At 39.7% G+C, this 12,487-nt stretch overlaps 1 protein-coding gene across 1 annotated transcript in view; it reads right to left on the reverse strand.

Moving 5' to 3' along the window:
• The window catches only part of SCAMP1 (secretory carrier membrane protein 1), a 42,309-nt gene extending 30,331 nt beyond the window's left edge, over window positions 1-11,978 (reverse strand). Inside the window, exon 1 of the mRNA XM_039567827.1 lies at window positions 11,796-11,978. Coding sequence (XP_039423761.1) covers window positions 11,796-11,852 — 57 coding nt within the window. The 5' untranslated portion in view covers window positions 11,853-11,978. The remainder of the gene's footprint in view (window positions 1-11,795) is intronic.
• Window positions 11,979-12,487: the final 509 nt, after the last annotated feature.

The raw sequence follows: 12,487 nt of genomic DNA on the forward strand, positions 1-12,487 counted from the left end.
ATCCAAAGCAGCGCGGCCAGCAGGGCCAGGGAGGGGATTCTGCCCCTCTGCTCTGCTCTGCTGGGACCCCACCTGCAGTGCTGCATCCAGCTCTGGGGTCCCAGCACTGGAAGGACATGGAGATGTTGGAGCAAGTCCAGAGGAGGCCAACCAGAGGATCAGAGGGATGGAGCATCTCTCCTATGAAGACAGGCTGAGAGAATTAGATTTTTTCAGCCTGGAAAACAGAAGGCTTAAGGATGACCTAATTGTGGCCTTCCAGTACCTGAAGGGGCCTACAAGAAAGATGGAGAGAGACTTTTTACAAGAGCATGCAATGACAGGACAAGGGGCATGGATTCAAACTGAAAGAGAGTAGGTTTAGGTTAGATATTAGGAAGGAATTCCTTACTGCGAGGAACACTGGAACAGGTTGCCCAAGGAAGTTGTGGATATCCCATCCCTGGAAATGTTCAAGGCCAGGCTGGACGGAGCTCTGGGCAACCTGGTCTAGTGGAAGGTGTCCCTGCCTATGGCAGGGGGGACAGAACTAGATAATCTTTAAGGTCCCTTCCAACCCAAGCTGTTCTATGATTCTATTGCATAAATGTCAAAATTTTTTAAAAATACAATAAGTGACTTAATCTACATTTAAGTAAATACACAAATTATTAAGCTAAATTTAAAAAAAAACAAATTTAAACACAAAATCTGCCTTCTTAGAATCAGCATCTATTATGGCATTAGGTTAGTCTTGTTAGCAGAAGCTTTATCTGCCAATGTAGGAAGATGACTTTCTTCATGGCTGCAGTCAACTTATTTACAGCTAGAAAAAAACAGGTTAGAACACCTATCAGCTCTAAAATCCTAAGGGACAGAGCAAATGAGAACAACTCTGTTTTTCCCAATAGCTAGCCACAAAATTATTCATTAGAGGCAATTTTAAAAGTTTGCTATAAAAAAGCTTAAGAAAAATCATTGCATCAAAAATTAATTATATGTTGCATATTTAAAACAAATTCACGTACATAAGCATACTTAAAACAACACCCTTCTGGTTACAAAACAGTTTTTGTTAAAGCTTACATTTAGTTGCAAAGCAGTATTTTAATGGTCACTGAACAAGAATCACCCTTTCTAAAAATGTATACAAAACAATGTTAAATGCAATTCAACATCAGCTTTCCTATATTTGACTCACACTTTAATTAGGTATTTCAAAAAAGCCATGCTGGTGACAGTCTCCCTCACAAGCCCGCAGTAGTTACCATCCTAGACTCGATACATTGTTACAACTAAAGTATCATCAGGTCTTGCATAAACTGGTAAACTAATTCCTTGTTACCATTTTCTTTGGTTAAATGGCTATCACAAAATACCGTGCAGCTGAGGGACAAAAAAGAAGGAAAGCATGGTCTGGTGAGCATGTTTCTTGTCAAAATTTAACGAAAAATTACTTGAAATGTTGAATAGAAAAGTACATAAAAAATAAGGGAATCATTAAATATATCATTTGAATTACATATTGGTTTACTAGATTCATCAGTACAAGATCAAAAAAGATGAAGTTAAAACAAAGTTAATACAAATAAGACAATTTCATAATTCAATATCCAGAATAGTAGAAAGCTGTATACAGCTGAAAACTTTTATCTTATTGTGGTGTGTGTATTGTAGCCAGCAGCAAAGCCCCCAAACTGGTTGCTCACTCACTGCTCTCTGCAGTGGGATGAGGGAGAGAACTAAAAAGGAAAAAACAAATAAAACTTGTGGTTGTTACGAAAAAATACAGTTTAAAGGTGGGAGGGGAGAGGGGAAGGTAGAAGCAAAAAAAAAAAAAGGCAACAAAACTCCCCAAGTCATGCAAAGGCAATTGCTCACCACCTCCCACCAACAGACACATGCCCATTCAGTTTCTGAGCAATGGTTGCTTGGAACAGACCCCCCCACTACCACCACCACCAGCACTGCTGCCAAGCACAATGTTACACAGCATGCAAGATCCCCCTGGTCAGCTGGGGTCAGCAGTCCTGCCCGTGTCCCGTCCCAGCCCCTTGCCCAAGTCTATTCCCTGAGGAAGCAAGAGTGTGAAAACAAAGGTGGTCTTGGCGCTGTGCAAGCACTGCACAGCAATGTGCAAGCACACTGGTGCCTTCCCAGCACTGCTTTTGTTACAAATCTGAAACACAGCAAGATAAGGACTGCTACGAAAAAAATTAACTCCATCCTAGTCAGACCTAGTACACTTATTCCAGTCTTTCCATGTTAATGTCAATTAGCAGAGCATAAAGCACTTTGTTCATGCTTTCAGTATGATACCCCTCTCAAAAATGTTCTCATATAATTCCCTCTTTTAAACAGAAATGTTCAAGTATAGACACATAAGCAATTTGTGATCACTAACCACCAGCCACCCAGTGAAACAGCAGGTCTAATTATTATTACTTGAATAGCACTTAGCATTTTAGGTTGAATTAGCTGCTTAAAAAGTGTATTTCAACACTGAAGTTGTGTTTGAAGAGTGCACTACTAACCAAATAACTCAGCCCAATTGCGCTTGCAGACAATAAATTCAATTACTTGAATAACTACAATATCAGACTCATAAGACCCACTGAACAGCAGCCATTTCTGAAATGCACAAAACAGTGGTCAAATTCAGAAGAGCAATCTATATTCAGAAATATATAAACAGTTTCTAATAAATAGTAAGTATCTGATGAAAGAAAGCCTTTTTTTCCTCAAAGTGTTTCAGAGAAGACCAGGGCCAAAAAGCTCCTCAGATTATCTTTGTACATCTACTGTGACATTCTAACACTCAAAATGAAAAGAAACATATGCTGAGACAACCAAGGGTAATAGAGCAACAGTCTTAGCACTCAAAAGTAAGTTGAACACTTAAACACACACAGTGATTAAAGCAAGAAGCCCTCTATCTGAAGTCCATTCCCATTTTGCATTAACAATTGCTACACCTCTGCCAAATACTACTATTGTTTGCTAAAGTAGCAGCAGCTCTAAAAAAAACCTGAATGACCCAGAGGACATTCAGTAACAGTGCTATTCAAGTAAAGTTTCATTACTTAGTAAAGAAAGAAAATTACAGTTGTATTGAAATACACAAATTGAACACCACCACTGCAAGTAGCACTCAAATTCTGTACTCAGAAAACTTGAATTACACAGTCTGGACTACAGCAGAAGTTTGTGACACAGAAAGACTCAAAATAAACCAGTCATCACTGGAAAAGAGGAAATCTCACAGCTGAAGGAGGCAAATACCAGCCTAGAAATTTGCATCTCTCCTATAACTCATTCATTGCTAGAACTATCCTCAGCTCTTCACAGTCAGGGTGCCCACGTGTAGGTGCTATACTAATTGTTCTGAACACCTACAGTGCACAAATGACTGATGCCAACAGGAGCTACACTTCATATTTCAAAAGACTACTTACAATATTTCTGAAGAGATTAGACCTCACATCCCACAAAACACAAAGAATTGTTTTGAATCATTTACCTTATACTCACTGCATCTCATTTTAAAAATGGAGCAAATGCCAACTCATCTAAACACAGTGAGGAAAACCGTGAAGCACTCATACTCACTACTGCAGAATAAAAAAACACATTAAATTTAAAAATTGTTCAGGGTTTGAATAATGAATACAAATAATAAATGTTGTGCAGGACGACATACTCAGACAAAGTGGCATTTAAATGAATGCTATCAAATTTCTGTGTTGCATGACATGCATATTCTAATGGTTAAAAACAGTAAAAACCAATATTCCACAGGAATAAGTGAATCTATGCTGTAGTAATTTATTTTCCATATCTGATATTCCACTCAGCCTTATCCCACCTAAACTCCTGCCAGTTCAAACCTGGAGCTTCTGACCTTTTTACTTAACTATTAGTCATACAACCACAGAACAGAATTAAAAACAGACTATTTTTCATATCCAGCCACTGTAGCTATTGGTGCATTTAAGCCACACACAATCATTTCAGATGACATTTTCAAGATCTGAAATAGTCTAGGAGACCAAAGTTTTAAGAAAGTAGCAAAATTTAAGTTAGGCTGCAAGAAGCAGGTAAAATGAAAGATTTAGATGGAAAATGACTTTCTCCTATAATGTCCATCTCAAAAGCAAATATTAAGCACACTTTTTTTAATCCCTACGAGACAGGTTCAAGCAGCAACCTACTTTTTATGCCAAAAATGGAAAAGTCAGGAAAAACATCCCAACAAACAGTAACACAAACTAACAAAACACACCCAGAACAAACAACACATTTATATTTCACATTCGTAAGGGCACCTACAGAAGTATTGAAAACATCTTCTGTGCCAAACTAACAAATTATGCTCACATCACTCAGATAAAATTAACTGAATACCCAGTTATCACAGAGGGTGTACAAACACAATTAACTACAAACGAGAATGTTTAAAACAGAGCAGAATAATCCATTCTATGTGAGCTTCTGCAGCTATTTAAAAAATAAAATTGTTGTCTAGGAGACCAAAACTAGTCATCAGCTACCAGTTCCACTAACACAGAAGACACTAGCAAATTAAAGACTGAAGTAAATAAATCTGTAACAATGCTTGGTATTACTGTTCACTGCATATGGGTCCAGAATTGTTCCACCATCAGTAAAATACTTTGATAGAATACATAATCTAGTAATAATCCAAAAAAGACCATCAGCTAAGTTTACATTTTTAGTTGTGATTTTGATTTCTTTACAGTGAAGAGAATATAGTGAACTAGGAATCAGCCCCTCCAAACTGTCATTCATACTGCGGAAAAAACTTTTCACTTAGTGGGATACCCTCTCTTCTACTAAGAAGACAAAAGCATTTCCTGCACAGAACATTTTTTCAGTTTTTTCTCAAGGACCAGCTGGGAAGTAAAAGCAGTATTTTATTGCAGAGGTCAGGAAATGGGGCTTACAAACACTAAACACTGATTTGGATAGAGATTATAATGTTTTTACAACACATCAGCAATTGAAAACAATTTCAAATAAAGATCACTTAAGCTAAACAGAACCAAAAAAAAATAGTAGGAATGAGGAACAGGGAAATATGCATAAAATACATTTACAAGGAAAAGAACAGGAGGAACAAAGGTAACTACTAAGAATAGGATAGTAAGATAAATTTTTAATCCTCACTGACAAGGGCAAGAATGAAAGACAAGTATCTTCCAAGAATTGGATACCAGGAGTATTGTACATCAAAAGAACACAATAATCATGCTGATTAGAAAAAAGCATAAAACTAAAATGCTCTGCTTAAATGTGACGATTTTTCTTTTTTTTTTCTTTTTCCTTTTTTTTTTTTAAATTTACACAGAATTCATAGGACAGTGCCAAATATCTGAGGAAGCAGACAGAAGTATACCTCGTTATAAAAAGATTAAAGAGAAACAATATACTATGAACATCAAAATGAATTTTAAAAGAAGAGAACTAATTATTTTTAGTGAATGAAATAAAAAGAAGTAAACATGGATAACACTTCATCAGTTACACATCTCCCTAAGTACAGCTAAGAGACAAATAAGCTACAGAAGAAGACTGTAGAAATCTTAATTTTTTACCTTAGCTCTATGTTAACAATGATCTTTCAACGCCTAGAATAGTTGCAAACCAAGAAAACAGTTCTCCTCAACACAAAAGCTCCTAAAATAAAGTATCATTATATTAATTCACTGTATCAATCCTATAACCTCCCTCATCAGTCACTGGCTATCCTTTAGTTCTGCCACCCTACAATTTTTCTCTTTTATTTCAAGATTCCCACACGTAAGCTTTATGCAGCCTACTGCTTCACCAGTCACTGACATCAACCAGTCTTCACTTTGAAACTTCTTCGGCATTTACTGTTTCATAACCTCACCTTCACCTAGCTGTACATTTTTTCTTTTGTGTTTTGTGCTGGAAGGAAGCTCCCAGAAAGCAAAAGAGGCATAACCCAACCACTCCCAACTACTCAATATTCTCAGTAAAGGTGTCATTCCTTTAAAGTCTGACTGTATTACAGAAGCCAGAGGTCTACCAAGACTGGATTCAGACCAGCGAATCCATGAAGGGGAAAATCATGGGATTAGCTCCACAAATCTAACAAAATCAATCCTGACCAACTAGGATTTCTTACCCTACCACTCGAACCGAAAGGCTTTTCTAGATGAATAGGATATTTTTTTTCCATTTCCAGCTAAGTTCTCCATTGATTACTATAACTTATTCCCTATACCAAATTCATAATAGCCTTTTTCTAAATAGGAGCAAAATAATAGCAACACGCTTAAGTAAGAGTTCATCCTGAAGTTTTGTGGATTTTCATTTTGGCGGTGGGAGGAGGTTATAGTAACAGTAACTGTTGTACTTCCTGCTCTCTGTGGAGTACTCCCTAAGATAACACCACTGGGTCAGAAAATTAAGCAAAAATGCAACACAAAATGCCTGAAACTACTGGTCTGACTTTTTTGATTTCTTAACCAAAGAGAAAATTATCCAACACACTTTTCATAAATAGGTTCTGGAGTGTTTCTCAGTCCCACAAGACCCACACATTGAATAAATGAACATTGAATAAACATTTATAAAAAATTATTTCTGGACTTATAATAATAAAAAAATAAAAATATCCTAGTAGCCGCAAAACAGTTCTTTCATAATTCCAAGTTTTTCAAGTTTAACATATTGATCACTTACCAGCCATTTTCCTATCCCGTCATTAAATGATGTTCAAATAGTTTTCATTCCCACTCTGCCAGAACACAATTATTAAACTGAATAATGCAGAAGTAGCCCACTGGGATTTCTTATACTTGGCTTTTGAGTGGTGCCTGTTATCTGTCATATCCATCACATGAAAGCAGTGCTGTGAAGGGTTCTAAGCTACTGAGAAAGACAAGGTCCCCACCTCTGAAACGTAAAAGAACTTCAGAGGCTGACAAGGTCAAATTTGTCCTAAAGTTTGCACCAGCCTCATCTTGCAATGGAGTACTGGATGCCTAAAAAATTACCACCTCCATCTCACAGCTGTTCTCAAATTGTTCTCCTTTCCCAGCTCTGATATGTGTGTTATGTTCCTCTTTGCACAGTACACAGTGCAATAAAAACACTATGCAATATGTGCTAACACTTCAGTGAAAATCTAGGGAGAAAAACACAGTTATAACAGATACTGAATAACGACTACAACACTTCGCAGTTTTAATAGATTACAGTGCAGTTACAGCACTGGTGAAGTGTACTCTTGAAAGCCAACTACCATGCAGAACAGCTAAAGGACAACTCACTACCACAATGTTCAGCATTAAATTATGCAAGATTTAGGGGAGTTCGTAATTTTTGAAGACATGAAGGGAAACCAGCTAGTAGAAGTCAGAAAAAATATCAGTATTTTATGTCCTTTACTAACTTTAGGACAGACAACTTAAATCAGTGTATTTTATAGTCAGATACAAGAATTAAAACACAGTTATGCACATAGGCATGAGACAAAACTTCTTCATTCTAAAGCTACACAAACACTTTATATAATAAAGTGTCCCAATCCTTAAAAAAAAAAAAAAAAAAAAAAAAAAAAAAAATCAGGACTTCTCTTTCTTCCTGTAAGTTTCTATCACTTTAGCTTCACTTCAGCAACCAAGGTATAAATGGTATAGATTCTGCTGCCATAGAAGGTAACAGTCATTTGCACCATTGCTTTCAGTATCAAACCTCCACGTTGCATTTCCCGCCAAACCAGAGAGAAGATTAATTTGTGGTCATATGAGTCAAGATTAAGTGTAATACCCAATTTATAACTGGACTTACTTCTGCACTTAGCTCTAGTGACTCAAGTAATCCTGTGACCTCAGTGGGAGCAATTCAGTGCCATTTTTAGGTATCTTAGAGCATCTCAGCAATCCAAACAAGAATGTCAGTCATAACAGAACTATGTAAGATGTGTCTTTTTGGAGCAACAACTCAAACGTAACCGCAGTTTGGATACCTAATGCCGCTCAAAGAAACTACTCAAATGCTTAGCATTACATACATTTGAGGTTTTCTTTGGTTGTGCACTCCCACACAAAAACTGACCCAGAAAAAAAATCTTCCTATCTCATACTGGTTAGGCTTTTCCTTGAAGGTCACCATTCACATTTGAACAGAAATGTACCTTAGTTTTCAGGCCTATCATAATTTCTATAGTGCCAGATACATGCATCTGCACAGAGCAAGCATATCAGATGAACTGGCCCAATAGACTTCATCACACAACTCAGTCTTTGTCGTTCTCATTCTACAGCAACCAAAAAATAACTGTTTCATGTTTCAATAACTAACAGTCAGTTTTCAAACCTTCTGCTGCCTATCTGCCAAGATTCAAAGGTCTATAAAATTCATAGTTCTACCTAAAAAAACTTCTCTGAGTAGTAGGATTGTTCACTTATAAAAGAAAAAAAAAAATCAAACCAAGAACACAGAACCAACGATTTTTATTGTAGATGAACTGCTGATTGTTTCAGAGTAAATGATACTTACACTGAATTTTGAGACTGCTATTTCAGAACCTTTGTAACTGTATCACCTCCCTAGACAGAAGACTACAACTATCAACTATCCTATGACATTAAAAAAAAAAAAAAAACCAACAAACCACAAAGTGACAGCTACATTAGAAATGTGCCTTTGTTTTGTCATACAAAATTTATTTCATGCTGCTTTAGCCTATTCAAGATAAACTGTCAGGATCCTAAAGGTTCCCAAACACCTTATAAGTGGTCAGACCCCACTCCTTACTAACACCTCACCTGGTCATCAGAGGACTGCTGGCTGACTCTGTTTACTTTCACTGGACATGATCCTGATTCTGACTTGGCTTTCTAATTTGGGCTCAGATCTGTCTCCTCTCTATAGACTTGCCCAGCACCGAATGCAGTTACCATTACCACATCTGTGCTGCTCACCCTTTTTGGGTGCTGTGGGACTGTACCATTTGTAAGTGAGAACTTGACAAAGTGTGAATTCACGCTCACAGGCTATGACAAGTGCTCCTTAGTAAACGAAATTAAATAGATTTCATTACTAGCTTGCTTCCAATTATGATATCTGAGGTTACACCAACTGTGTACTTCTTCACACTGCTGCTACATCATAACATACACATATAACAGGATTCTCACATCTTCATTGTTATGGTACATGAGTGCATTTTTTTCTGCACAACTTTAACATGATCAAAAGCTTGTAAATGTTAGCATGTCACTTATGTGTTTGTTTGAGTACCCTCTAGTCTTTCAAAAAACCCCATCTTTTGGCTTTGTTGGTATGGCATTCAGAAGACATTTATTTAGAGAGGAAAACTATGACTTCAAAAGCATATCTGACTCTGGATTCAGTTCCAGTTTGTTGCTTTTTTAAAGCAACAAAGAGTAAAAAAAAAACAAAAATGCAAACGTTAGGTAGCCACTTGTCTCAAAATCCACAGCATTTCATGATCAAGCCAGGTAAGCTAATTTCAGGTTCTCCAGCAGATAATTTACTTTTAGACTTCTGAAAGTACTAACTACCCAAAATATTGAGCACAGTACATGTTTATGCTTTACCTTTCTCTTTCCAGAGAACACTTTTATTTGATTTAACATCAAGCAAGAAGCTCTGCTCTAATCTTTTTATTAAAAAGCGTAAGAACAGTCACAGGAAACCTCCCATGTAGATCACAGATAGTCAACAAAACCAAAATATTTAAGAAAAAAAGGATCTATCTTTAGACCTTGGCAACAACTCTTCCACCTGATGCCTTCCCACGCCTTCTCTGCCACACTACTTTGTGATTTCACATTAGCACAGGAAGTAGCTTCAAGAGCAAAGAAAACAACTAATCACATCATACATAAAATTATCAAGCAAAGACAGAAATACACGTACATAAGGATACAGTGTTTTGACAACATGATTTAGGCTGTCAGAGTCCATCTGGAAATACTGGTTCTATGCGTAAAGTATTTTAAAACACACAGACAAAACTTAAATATATACATGCATTAATACCCACTAATTTCAAAGCTGTTTTGCCATCAAGCTTTCAGTTATATATGAGACCTTTTGCCCCTTCAAGTTAAATGCACAGGTAATAAAGGTATGCAAAGATTATCTTTTGTGGGCAGTAGAATGTGACAGAAGTTAGCAAAGACTGAAGGAAAGGAAAAAAGCCTCTGAAAAAGTACACGGCTTTCTGGAATCATCTTCTGCAAATAAAGAAATCCAAACAGAGAGCTTCAAGTTACCGAAAAGCCGTTATAGTCTTTTTATCATGATGCACTGCAGATGAGAAGCAAAGCATGGATTCTGCCCAACAGTTACACTAGAAGTCTTTCTCTGAAAAGAAACTGGAATAAGCTTTTGCACTTTAAGCAATGTCTTCAAACCGGAAGTATAATTCAGGTACGTGCCTAGTTTAGGTCTCACAACACTACACAGGACCAGTTACATGGTCTGATGAGCACTGCAGAGGCAGCTACACTGCGTCTAATATCCCTCACTGCCCTGGATTTTGCTAGATGTTATTTGATTAACTATTACAAGAAGTATGGAAGTAGGAAGAGAAGCATAATGTATTTCTGTTGCTGAAAACACATTCCAGAATGACACCTTTTCAGTGCTTGGTGCCAAAAAGAACAGTGCTCACTGAGATTGGTACCAGCCCAAACTATTGTTGGCAGCAGACTTGACACCAGGACTTGTGCTCATCTGGAACGTCATTGCATTCTGTACAACAAGTGAAAACAGATCTTAGCCTAAGGAATTCTAGCCTAATGAATACTATCACCTATGTTTTATGACCACAAAAACTAAACTAATGATTCAGACAAACTCTAATGAACAAACATGAGGAACGTTATGCTCCCAGCATCTATGTGAACAGAAGTATGCTTGAAATGTGGCAGCTCAATTTTTAAAAAGCTTAATTATTCCAGCTAACATTCCAAACTCGCTGCCATATACTATTGGGTGTGCTTTGAAGTGTCTGCAAGAAGTTCAGTAATATTATGAAAGTAGGTAGCTTCAGAAGTTAGTTGAACTAGATCCAAATAAAAAAGAAAGAAAAGAACATGAGTGAAAGCATCCAGGGAGGTCAGTTGGTTTTGACAGCTGAAGCCAGTGAAGAAAGAATTCACAGCTGTATGACAAGTCAACAGTGCAAAACCTAAAAGCTTTATAGTACATTACAATAATGCAGTTTGAGATGCAGCAGAGAAATCTTGTCCAGCTATTGGTACCCTGATTACTTCAGACATAAGGTAAGAGAACCAGTAAGCTTGAAGGGGGTGGGAGGAGGCTAGAGAAGAAAAAGAGGCTAAATTCACTAATTCATTAAGCTCAACTATTCGGCTCAAGCAGACGAAATAAAAAAGACAGTAGTAGTGCTACCCCTAGCACAAAGCTAGGGTCAAAAAAACCCAAAAAAACAACAACTTTTCTTTTTTTTCCATCGAAATAACGCAAATGAAATAAAACTTGTATTATTTTAGCTACAGAAGGAAACGTGGAACCCTGAAGTCGTGAAACGCTGTTTATCCTCCGCGCCCTGCCCCCACCCCCACTCCGAGCCTCCACGGCCCGCTGAGGGTAGAGACCCCGGCCCGCAGCTCCCACGGGGCCCTTGCCTTCCCTCCTTCCTTCTTTATTCCCTTCCCCCCTTTCCGTCCTTCCTTCCTTCCTTCCTTCCTTCCTTCCGCGGGATGCCCGCGGCTCCGCGCAGACCGACACCGAGGAAACCTCACGGCCGCCCGCCGCCCCCTCACCTTGAAGGGGTTGTTGAGGTCCGGGTCGGCGAAGGGGTTGCTGTCAAAGTCCGACATGGCGGGGGCAGGCAGGCGGGCGGGCACGGCGGTCCCCGGACGGCGGCTCTGCCCCTGCGGCGGCGCCCCGACAGTGCCCGGTGCAGGTGTCCCCCCCGCCGCTGTCACAGCCCCTGTCACAGCCCCTGTCACAGCCCCGCGGCCCGGGCCGAGCCCGCCCCCGCCGCACCGACCGGCCACGGACCGCCCAAAATGGCCGCCCCGGAAGTGAAGTGCGGGGGGGAGGGCTTTGCGACGGCCCTGGGAGGGAGAAAGGGATAAAGGCGGAGCGGCTGCACCCGGGGCGGGTGGGGGTAGAGTTTGTGCCTGAGTCGGGTCGCTCCGTGGGCGTGGGCGTGGGCGTGGGCGTGGGCGTGGGCGTGGGCGTGGGCGTGGCGAGAGGAGAGGCTAGGAGAGGAGGGCGGAGGGCGGGAAGGGCCGGGTCGCGGCCTGGCTGAGGGTTGGGCATAAGCTGTTGGTGGGAGGACGCGCCGTTGGGGGCTGTTCTCGGTCGGAGCTGCTCGTGGGGGGCAAAGGGGGATGTGTGCCGCGCCTTCGGTAGCCATCTCTGGCTGGGAGCTGTGGCGGAAGGAGGACCGGGGACTCCCCGGCAGGGCAGCTGGGCCGGCGGGCGGGCAGGGGCGGCCTTGTCCGGT

Source organism: Corvus cornix, chromosome Z (assembly GCF_000738735.6).
Source record: "Corvus cornix cornix isolate S_Up_H32 chromosome Z, ASM73873v5, whole genome shotgun sequence".
NCBI lineage: Eukaryota > Metazoa > Chordata > Aves > Passeriformes > Corvidae > Corvus > Corvus cornix.